This window comes from Pleurodeles waltl, chromosome 6 (assembly GCF_031143425.1).
Source record: "Pleurodeles waltl isolate 20211129_DDA chromosome 6, aPleWal1.hap1.20221129, whole genome shotgun sequence".
Classification (NCBI taxonomy): domain Eukaryota; kingdom Metazoa; phylum Chordata; class Amphibia; order Caudata; family Salamandridae; genus Pleurodeles; species Pleurodeles waltl.
This window is the reverse complement of record NC_090445.1, coordinates 1,665,990,616-1,666,015,612: the sequence shown is the minus strand read 5'-3', so window position 1 is coordinate 1,666,015,612 and position 24,997 is coordinate 1,665,990,616. Positions and strand designations below refer to the sequence as shown.

Here is a 24,997-nt window from a genome sequence, read left to right as displayed (position 1 = left end):
TCATTGACATTTTGCTACCATTCTGTGTTTCAAACTTGAAAATCAAATAGTAAACTTTCTACTTTCTCGAAGGCCTGAAGTTTTCACAGTGCTGCCCGCCTAAAATCAATAGAGCTGGTTTTAAGTCTCTCTACTGCGGGCGCATCCAGCACTACAAACAAAACAATCTAAAGCTAGATAGGAGCTCAGAGGTTGCGGCTAGAGTACTTTGGGAAATAAATACGTAGACCGCATTATGGTCAGCACTAAATTATGAACAAGCACATACAGAAAATGCACTCTCTTAATTTAGCCCTGTGGGGACAGAACTTGTTTAACTCATTTATTTGCTGTCTTATAATAATCTTGCAATGGATAACCTTTACACATTACATGCTCCCAGCCAATCACGGTCAAAAAGCTTATAATTCTGTTAATTCGGTGCACTAATTGTGGCTCTTTTTATCGATAAGCATCCATCTTAAAGTTCACAATGTTGCACGAAGGGCAGATATGGTATGAATGGCCCTCAGGCAAAATGAAAGCCAAGTTTAAAACAATCTCATTTGGTTAAAACAAAACACTCTCCATCAAGTACGTTATTTTCATCTGGTCAATATTACATCAAGTATTTTCTCTAACAGATTTCACTCCCCCTCGCTCTCCTTTCGAAGCTCCCTCTGCATTCATCCTATATATGCATATGTCTGCTACCAGAATAGCCTTCTCTCCGAGCCAACGATTAAGTCATCCCAAGGTTTCATTTCTAACAGGCTTCCCCTTTGAAACACGATGCAAGAGTACCCCGTGGGCGCCAGAGGCATTTTTCGCTTGTGCTTTTAGAAGGGCAAACATTTACACAATGTCCGAGCGTCGGCTACACGACAGCCCTGTTGTAAAGACTAAAAAACCCTGAAGAAAATGCAGGGTTAAGAAAGAAATTAGATTTGTTACCGGTACATTTAGAACTGGGGAAAAAAAGGCGGGCATAGAGGGACAAACTGCTGATGATGCATTCCGTTCACAAACGTGGGTATCATTTTTACAGCCGCCCCACACATTGCCGCCCGACAGTAGCTGTCGGCGAATGGAAAGAAGACAGACACCTCGAGAGAAAGTCTGCAGAGCTTTCAACTGTCTACGGCCGCGCCTGGTAAGCACAGTAGGCTGCAAGTTATATTAGAAAAAACGAAAAAAACCACACAGCACATCACCTTCAAGTGTCGATAAAACCAGGGACCGCTTCGGTCACTGTCGTGATGTTTTAAACTTTTCAAACGCTGAAAGTGATCTTTCAAGTACCATAGGGATGAGGTTTGTACCTTTTACAGTCTTTTTATTTAAATATCTTTATTGTATGATCACGTAACAAGTAACTCAAAGAAAGTGACCAAGGCATTGGTGATGTACCCTCTGCAGTTTTAATGGGGATATGGAGTATGTCCATGTGGTTCTAACATTAGCAGATATTCTAGGCTAAACTTGAATCAATGAAATCAGATGTAAATATTTTTCAACTTTTCTTGGTTTGTGCCTAGGCTCCTCCACATCAAGTGCTTTTGAAATAGACAACCAACGAGCTAAACCAATATATGCCGCAAGGGGTTCTGGGAGCCCAAGGGACCCCAAAATGTGGTCCCTACCTACTCTCCTCACCTTCCGGCATGGTGCTGCGTACCAATTCACGTTCAGTTCTATCGCAGCAGCCTGCCACTGACACAACTCTGCAAGTTGTTGAAGATAGCAAAGAACACAAAAAAGTGGAAGTAAAGCAAATGCGTCAATGGAGTCCGAGTGTAAAAACTGCTATAAACTTACTTTCCTGTCGTACAGCCTTTTCACTTCTCGTCATCCATCTTTTTCAGTTTCCAATGTTGCAAAACTGATCACTAAATATAAAGCCACGATGCTGGCATCAACATCTAACAAACCAGAACAAGATTTGAGCTACTCTAAACCTTCTTCGGAATTATTACAGGAAAGCGCGTGAATTCGGCCAAGTGACTATCCTACTGTGTTTTGTTGAAAGTGGCAAGTCTCAAGGAAACAGAGGATATTCGAGGTCTCCTGGAATCTGAATGGGCATCCTCAGTGAGCAGCATAGCTAGATGTTGAACCAATGAGTGGTATGATCCTGAAAGCAAAAATAGTATCAGATGGTCTAAGAATCTTAGCACTTGTCAAAATAGGATTATGAAGGATGTGGCCTCGTTAAGTGAGAAATTTCCTAACAGAGAATGGGATAAAGGTTTCACCACTCACACAAGTTTACTTTTAGTGTTAGGAACTTCAAATTACATGAAGGCAGGGAACATTTTAAGAAGGTGTTATATGCTTCTTCCCAGCATACCTGGACAAATAGGATAACTGTGGCATTCCTTTGCAATAGCAGCTGAGTAACTCTTTAAAATATCAATATTTCTTTCTGGTTTAAGAGTACCTGTCCTAACTTCACTAGGAGATCCGTATATATTTTCTCTTATGACTCTTCCTACGTAAGGGTTGACCTTCACAGGTTTGTGAAGGCCGAATGGATGCCACATTTTTAGCATAAACACTGACCACTTTCAGCATGAATACAGATTTTTTTAAATTAGGTTAATTTATATGAATTGCATATAGATGTATTGTAGGTGGTTAGACTGAATACATACTATGGCCCCTGACCATTCAGAACTACAAAAGAAACCACACAGGACTTTGACTGGCGTTTGCACTCAGTAAGGACCCATAGCATTGTCGTAAGTGCAGTCCAAGCACATTTCATTCAGTTTCGTAATGTTCATTTTACAGTAAAATACAGATTAATGATCAGTGAGGCATTCAAACATCATACCAGTGCAAGACGCACAATGTAATTAGTAAGTGCTTAGCAGATTTTATTTACACAAAGAGGCTATCTGCACATGGTATCAGGGACAACTGTTTCAGACATGTTATAAAAAGGTTACACTGAAAAATGCTGATTATGGTGTCAAATCCGAACTTTTTCTGCGCAAAACCAAGACCACTACTGCAACAACTTACAGACAAGCTGTTTTTAAGCTGGTTACATTTTACCGATTTATTCGTAATAGAAACAGGCTTATCGTTTAATATAACAACACTTTTTCACAAGTAAATTTTATACAGGAAAATAGTAACATATGGATATCAGTAAAGTTGTCCACTCCTTCTATCCTTACTCAGTGCAGTTGTTATTCCCATGCCTCATAATGCATCCATATATATATACGACGAGGCAGGACATGCACGCAACAATTAACAGTGTATATTTCACATTATACACTTATTTGGAACCAATAGAAAGACTGGTTTTAGTGCCTGTTAAACTCTACAGCAGGAGAGCACCCAAAGCCAAAGTCTTTCAAAGAAGGCCAAGAAGGTACACATTTCTGTTCATGTACCCTAGCCTGCTTAGATAGGTGAAAAGTGCAAGACGCAGCAAAATTGTATGACCTTTCAGAATCGTTCCAGAGACTGTGTTTCTGCAAACTGTGAATCTGTTACAGAACGAAACCTTGCAGGCATAAAACAAAAACAACAAACACACACACACACACACACACACACACACACACACACACACACACACACACACACACACACACACACACACACACACACACACACACACACACACACACACACACACACACACACACACACACACCAGTAAGCAGATGGTTTTAATACTGAATCTTGGTTAAAACTAAGCAAAAGTTTTTGTGGAGAAAAAGAACGTGCCACCAAGACAAATTCATTTCCAACTCAATTTAATAAAAACAAGGTTTGTCGTATGGGGGGCAACGCCAACTCGATATCCTCCAGCAACCGGTCCGCAGCAACTGCCGCCCACAACTTTCTCCTTGCCCAAATATTCCATTCCCACATTCTACTTCCATTGTAGCTATCCAACATTCCGATCACCACACATCTCCCCCCCCCCCCAAAATAAATAAATAAATAACAAAATTACTAATGTTAACTTACATAGCAATATACCAATTTGCACTTCGCAGGAGCTACATTTCTTTATCTAACTAGATAATATTCACATTACATTACTATTGCTCAATGTCCCATGACAAATTCTTGGAGATGCCAAGGTAATCTCTTTTCCCTTTAACTTCGTCAAAGAGGTATATCATCGGTGGTCAAAAAATACTTGTTTGCCTTATGAGCAGACACAGCACATATCAAAATGAATATCAGGACCCACAACTAGATGAAACTCTGAATCACTTCCCAGCAAATACCCCTTGATTTCATCATCGTTTTCACACATGTCGACTCCTTCACACAGACTCACATGCCACAGATTACGTATCTTCCCATCCTCAAGCTTGACATCTCCATCCAGTACCTTCACTATTTTAATAGGACTTGACCAACGGGCTGCCCCTTTTTCTATGAGCCCAGGGTTCCCAACACACATACTGCCATTCAACAAGTCTAGGCATGGTTCTCCTTCCGTTGACTACTCAGCATCTGACCTCAGTGTTTTAGCAAACGTTCCCTAATTAGTTCATCACTGATGGTCAACGCATGCTCCTTTTATTTTTATTTTTTCCTTCTTTTTTATAAAATTCTTCAACCACCATGGAACTAACTTGGAAGACGGTTTCCTTCCCCTTAATAACTCAAATGGTGTTTTCCCTGTCACCGAATGGGGTGTAATTCTATAAGGTAGTAACATACTCTGAAGAGCCTTCTTCCATGACAGGTTAGGTTTCAGAGCCAACTGTATAGCTTCCTTAACTACCCTATTGAACCTTTCGACTTGACCATTTTGCTTCTGGATGATATAATGACACCTTTATGTGATACACACCATAATTTTTCAAGAGCAATTTCATTTTACTAGATGTGAGCTGCACACCATTATCCTTTACTAGAGTTTCAGGAATCCCTTCCCTGGAAAACACATCCTCTAAAAAGTTGATGACCACATCTGTGATCACACTGCCAACCATACAAATGTCTTGCCAGTTAGAATAATAATCAATAAGGACAATGGCATACGCCTATCTGGATGGTAAGGTGGCGAAAGGCCTCATAAAATCAATCGCTACCTTCCGCAAGGGTCCTTCAGGGAATTCGACCATCTGTAGAGGTACTACCATTGGCTTGACAGACTTGTCACTTCCCTTGCATGCATTGCATACCCACACCCAACGGTCCAACATCCAGCCCTGGCCACCAAAAGCTTTTCTTAGTTTTCCTTCTGGTACTTGCTATCCCACCATGCCCTTCATGTGCTAACCTGACAATATGTTCATGTATGTCATAAGGAGGTACTGTACTATCGCCCTCAAGACGATGTTATTGCATATGGACAGCTAATCCTTGATCTTCCAAAATGTACTACATTCCCCTTGAAGCTGCCGCTCAGATGATCACCCCTTCATAAGAAATTCCTTTACTTTAGCTAAGATTCCATCTTTTTGCATTTCCGAGTTTTGGGTGGGCGCGTCACTGAACGCGCAGAATCAAAGTAAATGGTTGTACCGATTGCCGTACAACCCAAATGACAATTGCTGATCCTTCAGTAATTAAAGGTGTGCGCATCACTGAACGCACAGGATATAAGGGAAAGTAAGAGTGAATATCCTTATCGGTTGCCATACAACCAAAGCTGTCAAAAGCAATCCTCCCAAACAACAAAGATGGCAGCCAAGACGTAATCTTATGTTTTGTTCGTGGGCCTGGTTTTTACCCAGAATGCACTTCATTGTACGCGTCAATAAGGCCTCGCGCACAGCTCCATGCACAAGTTTATCGTACCTGCACTTCTAAAACTTACTCCTCGAACAAGTATGATCACTACCGTGGCAAACCGGCTCCTCCGATCCTTCCTCTCCTTTCAGGAAATGTTTTTGTTCATGAATTTTTCCGGCAGAATCCAAACGCAAAGTAGACCCAGAGTTATGTGACTTTAAAGTGCCGTTGCTCCTCTACCGCTCGTCGCCATTGTGGAGAAAAGAACGTACAACTTTGTTTCCAACTCAATAAAACAAGGCTCGTCATAAGAAAGCAACGCTAACTCGACAGCCTCCAGCAACCGCCCCGCAGCTACTGCCGCCCACAACATTCTCCTTGCCCGACCATTCCATCCTCACATTATATTCCCATTGTAGCTATCCAACATTCCGATCACCACACATTTTGGCCCAGTAAGCCGATTCAGTCTAAGGGGCAGCAGGATAGAGGGAGTACACACGTGACTGACGACTTTCATGCTGGCCTCTCCCAACCACCAATCGAAAAATACATGTGAAGTATAATGGTCTTAACAGTGGCATCTCCAGCTGAAAATCTAGTTGCAAAGGTATTGTTATTAATAACAGTAGTTGCATCGTTAGCTGATGTAGAACTTGAAAGTGCAGTAAATGTCTGACTAATACTTGAGGCAGAAGTTATGGAAAAAGAAAAATATAACTAAAAATAAAAATTCAACTACTTAAGACACTATGGTTTTACATATTAAAATATTTTTGACTGAGTAGTCCTCACCAAGACCTCACAGTACATACATCTACCAACAAGTGACAAAATGACAAATTTCCCGGACATAATTCATATAAAAAATAAAATAAAACAAAACACAGAACTACGCATTCAGAAGCCTTTTGTGAAAATGTAAGTGAACCAACACTGCTTTCATATCAGTTAAGAAGGTAAGGTAGGTTCAGATGGTGGTAAACATGAGCCCATCAGGAGGTGCTAGCACATTTATATAAAATCAGAAACCTTGTTAGCTTGGTATGGAGCATTCAGGTATGTGGTAAGGCCGAAGTCCTCAGTCAAAAGACAGCTGATGCAGTCTCAGAGAAAGAATTGTGGTTGCTCCATCTGTTTCCAAAACAATAAGAAACCTATCATTCCACTGAGAGAAAGACTATTTATAAATGAAGAAAAAAAATCAAGACAAAATGACAATATAATGAGGAACTTGCGTCCTAGCAAACTCACATGAAGATCAGTCTGTCAAAGCTACATTCAGGGATCTACAGCACTTTGTCAATACTGTATACATTAGAATTCATGATTCTATCTTAAGCAAAAGACTGGAGGAGAATGGTTTTCTTAGAAAGGTAGCCAGAAGAAGCAGTGTCTAAAAACTGTCTCGAAGGAGAGACCTAAAAATGCCTCTATGCAAAAAGAACACTGCTGAATGGCTAAAGTTTGCAAAACACCTGAATGAATCACATGACTTCTGCAATGAGGTCCTCTGGACAGAAGAGACCAAGCTGAAGTGTTGGGCTACACATGTTTGGCTAAAAACAAACACTGCATGTCACTACAAGCAATTTAGACCGAATATCAATTATGGTGATGATTTGGGTCACAGAACCCTGATAATGACAAAATGGAAAGTGGTGTGTTGTCACAAGAGGCTTACTCTAACTACTGTTAGGCCTTGGCATGGACTAGATTAAAGACGGACATTACAAAGTGGCAATAAGGCCTGTGGAGTGGTGGTCTGGTCAGACTCTCCATTGATGCATTTTTGTTTTTTTAATAACTTTGGCGCCATTTGACAAATATGCATGAATCCTTCCAAATAAAGTGAACGGGTGCAGAGTTCTTCATGACAGATTCGTACAGGTCAGTCACATGGAGGAACATTGTGCTTCTTATCACGGAGTCATGCTGAAATTAATACAGGAGATTTAAAAAACTGACATCAACTCAAATGGCTACAGCACTATACCAAAGATCAATGGCTAAACTTTACTTTAAATGCTTGGCTACCTTAAGGAGGTTCCTGTGAAGTGAAACTAAACAGACTACTGCTTCCAGTTGATCCGCTGAACAAATAAAGCGACTGCCACTGCAGGCCACCTGGGAATGATTAGTAATCACAAGGGAAAAGCTTCCCAGGGGTGAAGAAATTACTGTACCCAGGAGCTAGTTAGATTTTGGCACCTTTCAATTACAATCAATTAACTGCCCTAGAAATCAGGGTCACTACAACATTTTAGACACATTTCCAGTATTTTGGCAGTCACAAATATGCTGAGAAGTACTCGTGGCAAACTACATAAGTCACAGTTTTCCAGTAATACTCAAATGTTTAAGTGTTGTCACAATCAAAATTGTATAAGTGTAAAATTCTGCTTGTTCTCTAACATGCAACATAAACGTGTATTAGCCTTAATTATTTGTGCACAGGCAAAGTAAAACCCCTGGGAAGAAACCATTTCACTCCCATGAAATAATAGGGTACCTACCCTTCACTGCAGCAAATTGTCATGTGCTTCCAAGGAGGCACCCACCAGCAAATTATTCTTGAATCTCTGCAAATGTGCAAGTGTCCACTAACTTTTTACAGGTGGACCCACCCAGAAATGCTCACAAATATGTTTTGTTTGTGGGTTTGAGAACCTGCCATTGTGATTCAATTAAATCAGGAATAGGGCATACCGCCCCCACCCCCCCCCCCCAAAACGGAAAAAAAAGTGCACTGAATTTAAACTTCACAGAATAAAATCCTTAAAAATCAGACCTAATATGCATCAGTCACAATTCATTGATAACTACAGCTTCGCCAGGCCCTACAGGCTCAACGTGAGAAACCAGATGCCCTCCTAGACCATACCTCCCAAGAGGTCCATATCAATATGGAACAAGGGGACATATCTCAACTTTACCCAACACAGGTAGCCAATAGTCCCGACTCCTTACCAAAGCTGTGCGACAGATGGGGCAAGGATGGGGCCCTCTTTGCAACATCAATGAGCCCGAGACTCATACAACTGATACATACATAAGATATATTATAGCCCAACTAGAGAGTAAGATGAAGAGGGGCCTCAACCCCTGTTGCCCCAAGTGCAGAGCTGAGCAAGATACCTTTTATCACACAGTATGGACATGCTCAGTAATACAGTTCTTAAGGGAGCAGATACATTGGATTCTTACAGAGGTTGTGGGTAGAACGGTAGTCCCCGATCTAAGGATGGCACTTACAGGATTGATGGATGAATGGCATGGCCTGAACACTACTAAGAACGTATGGTGGCAATGATTGTACTGGTTGCAAAATGGGACAGTCTGGCACTGACGTTCTGACATGACCCGCTTAATACAGTAATGGACAAATGGTATAGACTGATGTGCTAGAGTGGAGGAGAAGGTTTATAAATTAAAGGGATGCCCCTAAAACTATACTAAAGTAGGGGCATTTAGTAGAATTATTTCTCAATGCTTGAGGATAAGTGATTGTAATGTGTATATGACTTACAGCTACTGTGATTAATATCCGCTGACGTGAAAATGTATGAAGATGCACTATAGTTTTCTGTTTTGTTTTTGCCATTCTAGGAACCTAATAAAACAGTGTTATTAAAAAATAATTAAAAAAATAAAATAAAAAAAAAAACCACACACACACACACACACACACACACACACAACAGGTCGAGGTTTCTGCAGGTATTCCATGTTACCGTGACATGTTGTTCCCGGGACAAGTTGTTCACAAGCCTTGATTTCCACTTCCTAAATGGATATATTTCAGGAGACGTGGTCTTCTCATTACCTTGTTATGGATTCAAATTTACGGGAAACAGAGATGAAAGCTTGAAAAACCGTTTAGGTCCATGACAGACTGCCACTAAAAAGATCTATTAAGTCTGAGCATCACCAAGAATATGAATTGTGAAATTCCCATGTTCCCTTCAGGTCTTCTCAGGAGTTAAGTCTTCCATTACATTTTAATGTATAGACCAGTGAAGGCAACTATGGCAGGGGTCGATGTATTTCAGTGAAATACCTGCCTAATTATCATCACAGTTTAATCCATTAGGATTTCCCAATTACCTCTGAATCTTTGCTAGGTAGGATCCCAGCAAAAAAAAAAAAAAAAAAAATGAACGACCCAATGTAAATATGTACAGTAGCCTTAGTTTTTTTTGTTTTAATATACAATGGTTTTCAGACACAATGCTTCCTTTCCAGTACAACCATGGTGCACATGGTCACTGTTTTTATACACCAACAATAACAATTGTTCATTATTTCATCCGACACAATTCTCTTCACATACAGATCAATAAATCAAAGGCCACAGCATTCAACTTCCAATACTACCATGTGATCCCAGTGTCCCTTGCAGTACTTCCAAAATTCCCAAGGAATGTCACTGGTGAACAGACACATGGCATGCCTACAGTTTTCTACTTCCAATACCCAATATAGACACACTGATGCAAAGCGCCACTCGTAGACCTACGATGCAATGCCTATAGGGGTTTTGTACCAAGTTTCCCATGTAAATGTTCCAGTACCTTTGGTGTACAACCCTACTTTCATAACCACAATTAGAGTCCAACACCTATACTATGCATTCTTTTAGGTGGAAGCAGGTTTATACACTGAAGGTCCCCGATCTGGATTCAGACAACAGTGGCTTTAGTCACTCATCGTCCATACTTTTATACAACACCAATGCCAATACTCAAACAACTGTGCTGGTAAATAAAGGTTACTTTGCCAGGGCACTATGTCAGGATGGTGGGAGTCACTGAGAAACTGGAGAAAGAAGGGAGGCTTGTGTCAGGCAAGGTAGGGGAGGACCTACCTGATAAGGTGGTGTCAAACTGAGATCAGCTTCATTAGCCTGGGACAGGAAAAGACCTGTACAAATTCTAGGTAGGCAGAGGCCTGGGTAAGTGAGTAGCCTGTACCTGATCTATCAGGCAACACTTAGCAGATAAGAAGGGGTGAGTAACAGAATGGTATGTCAGTTTTAGAAGCAGTTGTTTCAAGCAAAGTAGTCTCATGGCAAATGGATATGAAAGGGACATACGTCAGTCTTTGTAATGTCAATCTGGAAGCAAGGTTGGACAGGTGTCAGAGAAGTACCCCTCCTAGTTTAAGCCGTCTAGAGGGACTGAGAGAATTGTGTTGGGAAAGTGCCAGCTTTAACAGCTCAGTCTCAGAGTGTCTTGCCAGAGCAGTTATTTGTCATGCTGGGAAAGCTTTGTGATGGGATGTCATGTGCCAGGAGAAGGCAAGAGAGAAAATGCGACAAGCTGCACAGGGGCTATGTACAGCTAGAACCTGTGCCAGAGTTGTCAGGAATGGTTCTCTGTTAGTGAAGGGCAGCCTGTAAGGCAAACGGATTAAGGTTAAGTTAGGAATATATTCAAACATGCTTGTGCTTGGAATGGTCCCTTATCAGCCTGAAACCTCACAAACGGTATCTCATTAGTATCAGACCTCAGGATGGGACTGGTACAAGTAGTAACATAAGCTGGGTCGAATAGAAGGGGGCACGGTAAAAGAGGAGCCAATGTCAGGGGAATGTCTGTTAAACTCTGAAAAAGACTATGTCAGGCTGAAAGGCAGCCAATGTCAAGTTGGTGCTGCCAGATTCTACTTTGACCTAAGTGACGAAGGTTGGCCTGCTCATGACAGGGAATGGTATACATCAGAGTAAGAGAGGCATGTGTAAAGCTAGGAAAACTGCATCAATTAATAATTAGCGAAACTGTGAGGGGCTTGTGTCAGAGATTTCTATGGGTCAGTCAGGGAAAGGCCTTTACAAGGCAGAGCTGTAAGACTGGGAGGAGTTGATGTTAGGCTGAATTTTATAGGATGTAGGGCCAATGAATAATAACTGTCAGACGGAGTAGTTTATACAAGGAAAATAAAGTGATCAGCCACAGAAGAATCGGAGGCAACCGGAGAGGCCTCTCTAGATCTTGGGTCAGCGTATGACAGGAAGGAGTAGATCTCGTCTATGAAGAGGTCTGAATTTGGTTAGGGTGTCTGCTTACATGCTTCAGATGGAAAATCTCTGTGAGCCTGAGTCAGAGAGGACCTGTGGCAATCAAAGGAAAGGACTGGGGCGTGTAAAGCTGGAAAGGACCTTTATCAGTCTAGGGTTAGCTTGCATCGGGCTGTGTCAAGCAGAGTGGGGACTGTGTAAGGCAGGGGAAATCTTACAGAATAAGACCTAACAAACTGTAAAGGATGGTATCAGGCTGAAAAGAGTGTGTCGAACTGGGAGGATCTGCATTGGCCAGGATGGTCTGCACATGGCACAGAAAGATATGTCAGATTGGAAGGGGCATATATCAAGGGAATTATCCGATAGCCAGCTTCAAGGTGCAATTGAAAGAAAAAACATTTTTAATCCTCTCAGTTGAACCTGTTTAACTACAGTTTTTTAATTCATAGAATAAAAACACAATCAGAGACAATCACAGATGCAGCCACAGCTAGATGGCAAGATATCCAATCCACAAGAACAAAGACTGTCCATTCAAGAGGAACCGATTAACCTAATCCTGGCAACCAGCAGCGGGAGACTCAACTAGATTCAATAGTTTAAATATCCTACATAGTGCGACAAAAAGAAAACCTCAGGTATAGTAACTGATAGACCTGCCATCCCTGGCATGGACTCCCCTGTCTTTTTTGCCTCTGCTTCCCATGTTTTGGTTGTGTGCTGGACTTTGTTTTTGCTGTTTTTGGTACTTTAACACTGCTGACTAGTGCTATAGTGCACGTGCTCCTGTGTAAAAGGTATGTGGAATTGGCTTTTCTATGATTGGCATATTTGATTTACTAGTAAGTCCCTTGTAAAGTACACTAGAGGTGCCCAGGGCCTGTAAATCAAATGCTATTAGTGGGCCTGCAGAATGGTTGTGCCACCCAAATGAGTAGCCCTGTAAACATGCTGCAGACCTGCCACTGCAGTGTCTTGTATGTGCAGATTTAAACTACCAATTTGCTTTGGCAAGTGTACCCACTTGCCAGGCCCAAACCTTTCCTTTTTATACATGTAAGGCACCCCTAAGGTAGTCCCTAGGCAGCCCCAGGGTGCAGTGTATGTAAAAGGTGGGACATGTACTGATGTGTCTTACATGTCCCAACAGTAAAATACAAAATTCGGTTTTCACTGTGCAAGGCCTATCTCTCTCATAGGATAACAAGGGGGCTGTCTTTAAATATCCTTAAGTGCAGATTCACTTTGAGAGAAGATAGAAAAATGGAGTTTGGGGTCTCTGAACTGACAATTGAAAAACATCTTTTAGTGAAGTTGTTTTTTATATTGTTAGTTAGAAAATGCCACTTTTAGAAAAGTAGGCATTTTCTTGTTTTAACCATTCTGTGACTCTGACTTGGGCTGTTTGTGAATCTCCTATAGACAGTGACATAAAGGGAGCTGGGGTGTAGCCTGCATATCCCAAAGAGCCATCTGAGCTGGAGTGGAGGGAGGAGTGGTCACTTACACCTGAATGGGCTGGGCCTACCCTCACACAATTTAGTCTCCAACCCCCTGGTGTCTGGGGCCTGGCCTGGCCAAGGCAGGATCTTGTGAACAGAGACTTTCCTCTAAAGTTTGCCTACTTCAAAGGCAAAAAGGGGTACAAGTAGTGGACCCAAAACTCCAGACATTTAGATCACTTCTGGAACCAAGAGGAACCTCTGCCAAGGAGAAGAGCTGGAGAACTGAGGAGAAGTGCTGCCTCTGACTGTGACTGTGATTTTTTGGGCTATACTGATGTTGCTGCTTCTGCCTGTAAAAGGGGACAAAGAGTGGACTTTGTTTTGCATTCCTCGTTGAAGAAGAATCTCCAAGGACTTGAACTGAGTTTGCCTCCTGTTTTGAAGTCAGTGTCAAAGACTTCCTCTACCAGCACCTGGACACTCTACTGAGACTCCTGCCAAGTGGTGCCCTATACAGTCCATGCGCCGTTGAAGGGTGAAGTTGGCAGAACAAGAGCTGAAATCCATGCACAAAAAGCCATGTGGAGAAATGTTTGATGCACCATAAACGCGCTGATAAACGATGTACCACCTGCTTTGCAGCTAAAATCGGCACTCCACCTGCATCGCAGCTGGGAGATAGACGCATCACAGGTGGAGAAATTACACAACACCCACTTGCGGCTGCTGATGACGCAAACCCCATGCTGTGCGGCTTTCTAACCCCCTGGGTGACAAAGTCATTGTGAACCTGCACAGATCCAAGGTGCCCTATCCAAAAAAAAAAAAAAAAAAAAAAAAAACGACGACTCATCGCTCTTGCGAGGGAGAAAAACGATGCACTGCATTCCTGGCTGGGTAAGAAATGGCGCACCACCTCACTTGCGAGTAAGGAATCTCCACGCTGACCTTTCCAACGCACGCTCGCCCGTGCAGCTTCTTTTTTTTTTTACACAAACCAGGTACTTTGTGTAAAAATCAACGTTTCCATTGTTTTTTCTGGAGTAAGACTCTTATTATTTTGAAAATTCATATCCTGAGTTGTGTATGTTGGATGTGTGTCATTTTGTTCTTGTTTGATTTAGATAAATATTACCTATTCTTCTAAACTGGTGTGGTGTCCATTTTGTAGTGTGTTCACTGTATTACTATGTGTGTGTGTGTGTGTGTTAGTACAAATACTTTACAAATTACTTCTGAGATAAGCCTGACTACTTGTGCCAAGCTACCAAGGGAGTGAGCAGGGGTTATCGAAGTGTGTATCTCCATTGCCCTGACTAAAGTGAGGTTCCCTGCTTGGACAGAGTGCAAACTGACTAACCAGAGACAGAAAAAAAAAAAAAAAAAAACTTTATTCAGAATACTTTGAAGTCACTGAATTTCCATTCTGACAGCAACTCTGTTTATAACTACGAGAAATAGCTTTTGTGGCTCTAAATGAAGGCCAAAGAAATACCAGCTACTTGGCGAGTTCCTTTGCTAATTCAGATCTGTTAAGAGAACTGGATAAGTGTTCGACCACCGCACCAATACAAAACTCATTCTTCTAAAAGACAAAATAAGACAAAATAAGCTATACCCCCGTACATGAACCACAACACGAAAAAAAGACATAGAAATTGCTAAGCTAGCGTACACAGTGTTAAATGTAATGAGATTCATAAGCTTCGCTCTAAATAAAACCATCAACACATTAGCAGACCTATTGTTACTATTAACTGAGGTGTCTTTACTGAAAAGTAAACATCAAATTAAAAATCCTACCAGAAAATACCAAATCAACTAAAATTGTACAGATTTTGAATACTTTTGAATCAAGTGCTATTCATGTACCTCAGATCAATGATAATATGGACCGGTCACAATTACTTCCCGGAAAAATCAGTACAGTATATACTGACCCAAAGATTTTAACACCATTCTTACTGGTTTTGAAACACCAATTATATTTCCACAGAAACTATTAATCTACCAACGACTGGGTCTATGAGCCGGTCAAAGCACTTACATAACAATACGCAGCAACTAAAGGGTATACAAAATTCAACAATAACAAAAAAAAGGGGAAGAAGAAAATACAATTCTTATTGACCAAAGCACAGTGTAATAACCAACTCAGAAAGCAAGGTTTGAGGGATTTCAAACATACATAAGCAAACATTGGCTAAAAGAAGCTAACGAAGTTAAACAAAAACATAACTATTGCAAAACCCAACTTATCAACAAGTGAATTAACAGGTCAAATGTTATAGATTTTTAACTAGATTCAATTGAGCAAGTGCAATTAGTTCTTACTAAAAATATAAAAACTCAACTAATATTGTCTACTATGAGTTGCCTCACGATGGGCCGGGAAAAAATTCCAGTCCTTAAATCCTTCTTCACCTTTGAAGAAACAATGGGATTCCAACTTACAGTCGAGTGGTCACCACTGAACATAAAGTTCCAACAAATGCAGCCAGGAAGAAACCATCACCCAGCTTGCTAATTCCTCACCCATCTATTCAACAGATCTTTGTCAAAAATATAGTCAATGGATTTGTATTTAGTGAAGCTCATCTCCTCCCCAACACCAAGTTGCCCATTTTCACCAAATTAAATGACAATATCACAACCAATACGAAGTGTGGATGATGACACAATTATACAGAAATCACTAGGGACAATAAGATAATCCTATCTGCAACAACAACTAAAATATCTGCGCCGTCTGTGAATCACACAACAACCAAAGCATTGCCCTTAAAACCAGGAAGTAACGAACATATATACTGCTAAGATACAATCTAGATATCACCCTGGTAGATCTATACCCAATGTATAAATCAGAAGGAAATCATGACATACTAAAATAAACAACATATTTTAAAACGTGTAAGATATTTTCCAGAATTAAAGGATATCAACTACAGTGGACTCATTTTGAGATTTATTTAAGGTAATAACACTAAAGGGGATTCTATACTGACTGTCTGGGCAACAGAAGCTCTTACATCAAAAACCTGGGCTAGGTCAGGAGATCTGGCTGTATGGGGCATCCTAGTCCACAAATTTTCCAAAAACAAAATATCAGAATATATTAAAGCAAAGGGAAGAAGGTCAGAACTAGTCACTGAGTACATTACTGCGGAAATTGACAAGTTGAAAAAAAAAATAATAATACTCCAATATACTTCCTAAGGACTCTTGGTCTACTTGCTTAAATTAGCAGGTGTGGAGTGGCAAATCAAATTCTGCGACAATTGCTTACTGCCAAGCGCTGGTATCGGATAGGATTCGGCATTCATGCAAATAAAACATCTCGCAGATGAGATATGGGAAGTGAATATAAAAAAATAAAAAAAAATTATTCTCAACATCTCAAGCAATACGATTACTATGGCCTCTATGGGAACCTATAGCAAAAAATGAGAAGAAAAAAAAAATGATAACATTGTCAGTTTGATTTAAAAAAGCCACTTTTCTCGAACTGCCGGCCCAAGCGTACACCCATTGCAGTGTTTAAATACAAACTCATTTTATGTAATAATGTATTTATCTCTTTTTCAAAAGGAATACAAAGTCACTAAATTTCACCGTATTGGTAAAGTTCAATTATACACCCAATCCATAAAAGAAGGGCACAAAACATTATTCCAAAAGTTATCCCCTCCCAGAGCTTCTTTTTTTTTTTTTTTATAAAACATTTTTATTTGTTTTATATAGAACGGCATGAAAACCCAACAGGTCACTAGTACAATCGGCACAGTTAGGAGAATGCAACATGCAAATCCAACGCAGGACAAACTGATGTACATACGGGAACCATCGCAACACTCACAGAGCTGCCACATCCCCCCCTGTGATAAAACTAGGCTCCTTACCCCTTCCCAGCTCCCCCACATCTTTGTATACTTGGCTGGGCATCCTCGTGCTTCGTATACCAATTTCTCCTGCTGAGCGCACCAGTCTGTTCCCCCCACCCCGATGCCACTTAGCAATCGCAGGGGCGGTCCCGGCCTTCCAGTTTGCTGCAATGTCTCTCTTGGCCACCAAGCAGGCCGCTCCCACAAATGTCCGGTGCGCTCTGCTGGAACCCACCCCTTCAAGCACCCCCAGGAGAATAAGTAATGGAGCAACCTCAACTTCCACCTGTATAATTCCTGATATTTCTCTGACCACCGCCCGCAATTGGTTATACGAGGACAACACCATGTAAAAGAAGTCTTCACTGGGGCTTGCACATTGAGGACATTCCGCCTGGAGACTAAGGCCCACCCTATACAACTTGTCAGGTGTGAGGTATGCCGTATGAAGAAAGTATGTCTGCACTACTCGGAGCCAGGAGGTCATGGTCAGGGACGCGACGCCATCAACACCTCCCTCCAGTCTCCATCGTCTATTGGGCCCACCCACCGCTCTCGGAGATTATCAAGCGTTTGGGTTGTGTTAGTAACTAATGAGCGGTAGATGCGTGACACCCCCTCTTTACCCAGAGCGCCCATCATAATCTTGGCCTCTACGGGGCTGAACTCTGGGAGTTCCCCGCCCAATTTGTGCCTGCAATGTGTGTCTGAGTTGCAGATATTTGTGAAACTGGGACTTATTAAGCTCAAATTGCTCCTGAAAGGACCGCATGTGGGAGCCAGCCCAAACATCACCCAGCTGGGAGATACCTATGAGTTCCCATTTGTGGAACCCCTGAAGCGCTGAGACCTCCCCCAGCCACAGTCCCTGCCACAACAGTGTCTGCTGGGTGAGACGGCGCCACCACCCCGTCGTCCGCTTCGCGGCCCTCCACCCTGTCAACACCACCCGAGTCACTTCCAGAACACTACGCGGCAGGGGGGCCCCATACAGCATCCCCAGCAGACCAGAAAAGCCCTTCATTAAGAGTTCTAACTGATACGCAGGATCCGACCAGGCCCCTGCCAACCTGTCATGGATGACCAATAAATGCATTGCCAAGTAGTAAAGGTGGAGGTTGGACATCCCCAATCCCCCTTGGTAGACATCACCCTGACAAGTACGGAGTGCTAGCCCGGGGCGCGAACTATGCCAGAGGAACCGCTGCACCACCGCCTCCATCTCATTAAACCACATCCTCCCAGGAATATGGTGCAGAAAGTTTTAAAGCATATAAAAGAGCAGAGGAAGCACCATCATTTTATATAGCGCAATTCGACCCAAAATGTTGAGGGGTAGTGACTGCCAGCGTTGGAGGTCCTCCCTGACTCTCCGAGTTAAGGGTGTCACATTAAGGGATCAAGCCAGCTCAGATAAGATTGCTACATGCACTCCGAGGTACCGGCAACTTACGCCGGAGGGGAATATTATGCTGCCAATCATAACTGTCCCTTGTTGGGCTCAGTGAAACCAGGAGAGACTTAACGGGGTTAACTACCAGACCTGATGCCTCTGCGAACAGGCCTAAGAGCTGCAACACCCGAGGCCCGCTGCTAGCTGGATTCGCCAAGAACACCAGTACATCGCCTGCGTATAACGTAATGCGGTCTTCCTGCCCAGTGGGCCAGGCCGACCCGTCAACCAAAGGATCTTCCCTTATCAGCCTCGCCAGCAACTCCATTGCCAGCGCAGAAAGAAGCGGGAGAGAGGGCACCCTGGAGGAGTTCCCCTCCGGATGGGAAACGAATCCGACACTGCCCCATTCACTTGCACCCAGGCCGTGGGGTTAGAGTAGAGAAGCTTCACCAACGCTCGAAACCGCGGACCAAACCCGGCCCTCTCTAGCACCCCCCGGAGATAGGACCAATCTACCGTATTGAAGGTATTCTCGAAATCCGCAAGAAGGAGTGCCAGCGGAGGGGTCAAGAGGGCCCGGTTAGCCAGAGCCACATGCAGTCGTCTGATACAATGCCTAGTACTACTATTCGCCATAAAACCCACTGATCCGAGTGTATCAGTGAGGCCAAAACTCTCCTCAGTATGGCAGCCAGTACTGTGGAAAAAATCTTGATCTCTGTGTTAAGGAGTGAGATGGGACAGTACTCCGAGCAGTTCTGCGATGGAGGTTTCATCATGGGAATTACTACAATAGTTGCCTGAACCTCCCCCCCCCCGGTCTTCTCCACCTCCTCAAACATGGCTAGCAAGTGAGGGGCGAGGACATCCCGAAACCTGCTGTAAACCTCAGCTGGGAACCCATCAGGGCCTGGGGCCTTGCTAGCAGTTAACTCAGATATAGCGGCTCCAATTTACTCAACACCTATAGGCTTGTCCAGATCCTGTCTGTCCGCCACCGAGATTTTCGGAAAGGATACCTCATATAACAAGGGAACATCCCTCTCCGCCTGGGGTCTGGAGCGCTCCTCGTACAATCTCACATAGTAGGCGGCAAAGCTCCGCGCAATCTCGCAAGGTGATCATGAAACCGCTCCTGACTCGTTAACGACTTCCAGAACGATTCTCCCCGCCATTGGGCCAGTTGCATACCAGTGTAGAAGCTTGTCATTTTTGTCCTCCCACCCATAAACCCGAGCCACAGAAGTCAGCCACACGTGCTTCGCTGTCTCAAGGGTAACGTGCCTAATATCTTGACAAGTCAGGGCGAGCTGCCTCGTGATTGCTCCATTCCCTACCTCAGCAAGTTGGCCCTCCAGACACACCACCTGGGCCACCAGCACTGACACCGTCTGACTACGCACCTGTTCTCGCACGCGAAGAAGATGTTTAGCATGCCCCCGAAGAGTGGTCTTACCCGCAGCCCAAAGCGTACCCGGGGACGACACCGAGCCGAGGTTAATAGAGAAATATTCTGACAGGCAGTCTCCTATAGCCTGGACATAATCGCTGTCTTGAAGAAACCAGGCATTGAGCCGCCACATTGCGCGCCTACCAGCATCGATATCATCCAGTCGAAGCAAGAGTGGCGCATGATCTGAGACTCCATGTGGGAGCAATTCCACCCACGTGACCCGAAGTAGCTCGAGGGCCGGAACAAGAAAAAGGTCTATCCTGGAGGGCGCGTGGTGTGCTGCCGACGTGTGGGTGTACCGCCGCAAACGGGAATGCCATATCCGCCATACACCACAGAGACCAAGACCCTCCTCCTAGAGCTTCTTGATGCTGTAGGAAAGATATTTGCAAAATTCTTATTGAGCATTGTTCTTGATGACTTGTGTCAGTTTTGCCCTCAGAGGTATTTTTACCCTCTCCGGATAACCAGTCTGCTTTGGGAGGCCCTCAAAAGGAAAACCCAATAAAGGACCTGTTTACTAGGGTTACCATTTCTTATCTTAGGTGCCGCCACCACAACAGTTAGTGTTTTTCTGCCGGTTTGTGAGGCATATGCCTTCATGCACCCACGCCATGTTGCCAAAACAAAATCTTGTGCCCTTTAATATTAGCAACGCTTGCCATTTCTCCTCTAGCAATGCGTGCCCCACCAAAATGAACAGATGGCCGCCAGGACTTGCCTCTGGCCACGACCAGTTTCCTGAGTCGTGGTGTTGGGACTCGGGGTATCCAGTCTACTTCTTTGCGTGCCGGGTGTGCTAGAGCGGTACGGCTCCCCTTTGGTTTCCAACGCATTCTTCCTATTTCCTTCGGGATCAAAGCCGACTGCTTCTGGCTGATTGCCTCGTATGCCCTCCAAAGCTCAGCTCCTTGTCTCACTAAGGCGACTACAGTGGCCCTGCTCCACATTCCATTCTCCTCCCTGCCTTCTCCTTGAATCTCCTCAGTCGTGCACCCTGTTCTCTTCACTCCGGCCCTCCGACGACCCAAAGGCTTCGCTGTCTCAGATTTGAACAAGCAGGTGGTGTGGCATCCTCCCGACCTCTACCTCTTTAGAGACTGGTGCGCTGAACTCCTTTGTGTACTGTCCTACCTCATCAGGCATGCCATTTGGTTGAGGTAAGCCTATGAGCCTCCTCACACTGGGTAAACAATCAAAACCTATCACCCATTTAACCTATGCTGATTATTTACTCATCTTTTCATTAACTCCAGTTGGTCTAAAACATCAACTGTGAAGGGTAAATGAATTCAATTCTGAGATCGGTCTAACAATAAAGCTAAATAAAACAAAAATAATCTCCTTTGGTAAAACCACCAAATAGTTAGGCTGGAAATTTGGGGAGGAACGTAGTGACCTAGTAAAAAAAAAAAAATTAAAAATAATAATAATATATATATTTATCTATCTATCATTACCAGGGAACTCCTACAGATAATAAATTATATAGGGCTGACCATATTCTTATTAGAAAAAAGAAATCAAACATCATAACCAAATCAGTCAAAGTATTTGCAAACATCACTGAGGAAAGAATAACTGGACCTTAAAATATCACCTTGAATTCCATGCTCATACTTCTATAAACTTAACCAGCACTTAACACTAAAAGACAAATAAAGCTGAATAAAATCTATATGCAAAATATTAGATCCCTATTAAATCTATGTACCTCAACGCTGGACTGCCAAATCAGACATGAACTCAATCTCAAATCATTAATTACTCTTCATATTGCTGCAACAGTTATCTACGTCTTTGACTGCAGCAGACCCAAAAACTGTCATTTTTTAAAGTTTAATCTTTGCTGAATTAAAACTAAAATAAAATAATTTGGATCGAGATCCAACCAGGTTTGAAAAGCCTATATCAGAATATAATCTTCTGCAACTGTACTTGCTCATCAGTATGAGAAGGCTGAATCACAAACAAATTAAAAATATTTTGAGGCAAAAGACCCAAGAAAATTATCTACCATTGTTGAAATACAAATACTCTGAACTAACACTAGTCTTAATCAATCAATGGTAGGACAAGAATATGTAGATTCAGTTTTGGATCCAGCAATAAACACGAAATATATATTATTTAAACTACTTTATATTCCATTGATACAGTTTGAACAACACCACACGTCTCCAAGTGGTTACAGCCTTGTAACTAAGAGCTAGTCCAATGAACACATAAGCTTTGTCCAAAATCATCATACGGATAAAATACCTATGTGGTCCATTCAAAGAAGCAAACACAAGATCAAAGAGGTGCCACGTATTGTTTTACAAACAAATTATTTTATTATCAAACTCATAAATGTTTGGACATTGCTTAGACATTGTTACGCCAGTTTTCTAACATGAATTACAAACTATGTGATTATAAAAGAGAATATTTTACTGAAGTACAGGATCACAAGGCTGATATTATTTTATACCATAATGTCCTTCACCTGTTTTAGTCGCTTGTTTGCCATAATTGTACTGTTTACTGTAATTTATTTGTTTAAATCCATTAAAATCTATCAACATATATCAAGATAGCCTTTACCAGTGATTGCAGTGACTATTTCGGTAGGTCTGTCTCAGGAAAGTGTACTGGTCTGGCTGGGAGTAGCTTCTGCTTGCAGTGGCACAAAGGGATAAGTCCCAGGCTGAGGGAAGGAAAGGTCGGTGTGAGCCTAGAAGAGGTCGTCAGGCTGAGGACATAAACGTATTGCCGGTAAAAGCTGCCCATTGGCTTTGCCCAGATGGTAAGCCGATGCACTACTGTACTCTTCACCTTGGGAGGGAGACCAGTGTGAAGGGTGAGGCTATTACAGGGAAACGCCAGGCTGAAGTAAGGAGCATTCAGTAGTTATCTGGGAGGGTTCAGTGTCAGGCTGGGGCTGCAGGGGCCACTAGCTCTGAATGGTACCTGTTGTATCTTGAAAGTCCTATGGTAGGGAGTTGTACCTGTGAGCTTGGGGGGGGACAGGGGGTGGGGGGCGGGGGGGGGGGCAGGGGCGGTGCTATGTCAGAAGGTGGGGGATTCCAAATGAGGCTGATAGAGGTGAATAGCAGCCTTAAGCAGGGAATAGTTAGGATGGATCGGCCACTGTCAAGCTGAAGGCTGGCAGGGCCCAGTGGCTGGGAATGACACCTGTAAGGTCTGTGTCACGCCGTCAGGGCTAAGTCAAGGGGCTCTAATAGTTAGCCAGGGAATGGCTATATCAGCCAGAGATGGAGATGTGCATGCGTTAGGAAAAGGCTGACATAGGTGAATGGCAAGCTGAGGCAAGGAGAAGTAAACAGCAGGCCGGCATAGGGGAATGGCAAGCTGAGGCAAGGAGAAGTAAACAGCAGGCCGGCATAGGGGAATGGCAAGCAGAGGCAAGGAGAAGTAAACAGCAGGCCGGCATAGGGGAATGGCAAGCAGAGGCAAGGAGAAGTAAACAGCAGGCCGGCATAGGGGAATGGCAAGCAGAGGCAAGGAGAAGTAAACAGCAGGCCGGCATAGGGGAATGGCAAGCAGAGGCAAGGAGAAGTAAACAGCAGGCCGGCATAGGGGAATGGCAAGCAGAGGCAAGGAGAAGTAAACAGCAGGCCGGCATAGGGGAATGGCAAGCAGAGGCAAGGAGAAGTAAACAGCAGGCCGGCATAGGGGAATGGCAAGCAGAGGCAAGGAGAAGTAAACAGCAGGCCGGCATAGGGGAATGGCAAGCAGAGTCAAGGAGAAGTAAACAGCAGGCCGGCATAGGGGAATGGCAAGCTGAGGCAAAGTAAATAGCAGGTTGGCATAGGTGAATGCCTTGCTGAGGCAAGAAGTAAATAGCAGGTTGGCATAGGTGAATGCCTTGCTGAGGCAAGAAATAGCAGGTTGGCATAGGTGAATGCCAAGCTGAGGCAAGGAGAAGTAAATAGCAGGCTGCAAGAGGTTAATGTCAAGAAAAGGGCCTTATAAGCCAATGGCTTAGTACGGCACCTGTCAGATTCTGTAAGACGTGTCGCCTAGCAGGGCCATGCCCAGGGGCTGTACCTGCCAGCCAGGAAAGGCCCGTGCCAGCCAGGAAAGGGCCGTGTCAGGATGAGGCTGACAGGAGTCAATGTCAGGCTGGGCCAGGGGGAGTCCCTGTCAGGCTGCGAGGGGTTAGCCTCAAACAGCGGTTCGCAGGGGCCCGTGGCATCCAATAACACCTGTCAGGTTTTGGCAGGCCGGCGTTGCCCCGAGAGGCTGATGGCAGGTGCTGTACCTGTCAGCCACGGAGGGGCCTATGTTAGGCACGGTGAGGACTGTGACAGCCAGGGAGGGGACCGCCAGCCGGCGCGCTGTGCCTAAGAATAGCCGGTTGTCCTTACGTGCTTGAGGCAGCGCTCCTTCAGCCGCTCGATGCTGCTGTCCTCGGTCACCTCCTCCAGCCACTCCGCGCCGTCCATGGTGCACACGGTGACCCGCAGCACCTTCCCGGCGAAGATCTTCTCCTCCTGCACGAACATGGTGGCCCCGTCTCAGGCCGGGCTCACGAAGCTCCGCCTGGGATCCATGCAAGCCGGGCTGTTCTCCCCGGCCGCCGCACACGCCTGCTGGCTTCCCTCCCCGCTGCAGGCGGCCCTGCGCACTCTAACCGCCGGAAGCACACCGCGCGGCATGCTGGGAGGCGTAGTTTTTCTGTATCGCCCAGTCGCAGCCTCGGGTGCTGTCGTCTCTTCCTACAGGCATGGTAACAGAAAGAGGACTTCTCGGCCACCTTTCAATGGAATCAGTCCGTAAAAGAAAGGGAAGAAATACGTCAATGTCGGATTTATGGCAGAGAACATGGGAAACATTAGTCTAGGCTACATACACTGCGCCTTCTGAAACTACTGTCACAATGTTATTGCTGAAGCACTTATTAAATGAACACATTGGCAACCTAGTCATTTAAATGTAGTGGGAGTAGGGTGACCAGATTTCCAGAAAAAAAAGCAGGGCCAGTCTTTGACATAGCAATAGGATGAGTGGCAATATTTAGTGTATGTATGTATATATAAAAAACGTTTTTTGTATGGAAACATGGACTACATATATATACATTTATATATA

The 24,997-nt window shown here is 43.7% G+C and overlaps 1 protein-coding gene across 1 annotated transcript in view; it reads right to left on the bottom strand.

Annotated features, from left to right (window-relative positions):
• The window catches only part of UBAC1 (UBA domain containing 1), a 114,082-nt gene extending 89,542 nt beyond the window's left edge, over nt 1-24,540 (bottom strand). The window contains exon 1 of the mRNA XM_069241638.1: nt 24,274-24,540. Coding sequence (XP_069097739.1) covers nt 24,274-24,411 — 138 coding nt within the window. The 5' untranslated portion in view covers nt 24,412-24,540. The remainder of the gene's footprint in view (nt 1-24,273) is intronic.
• Nucleotides 24,541-24,997: the final 457 nt, after the last annotated feature.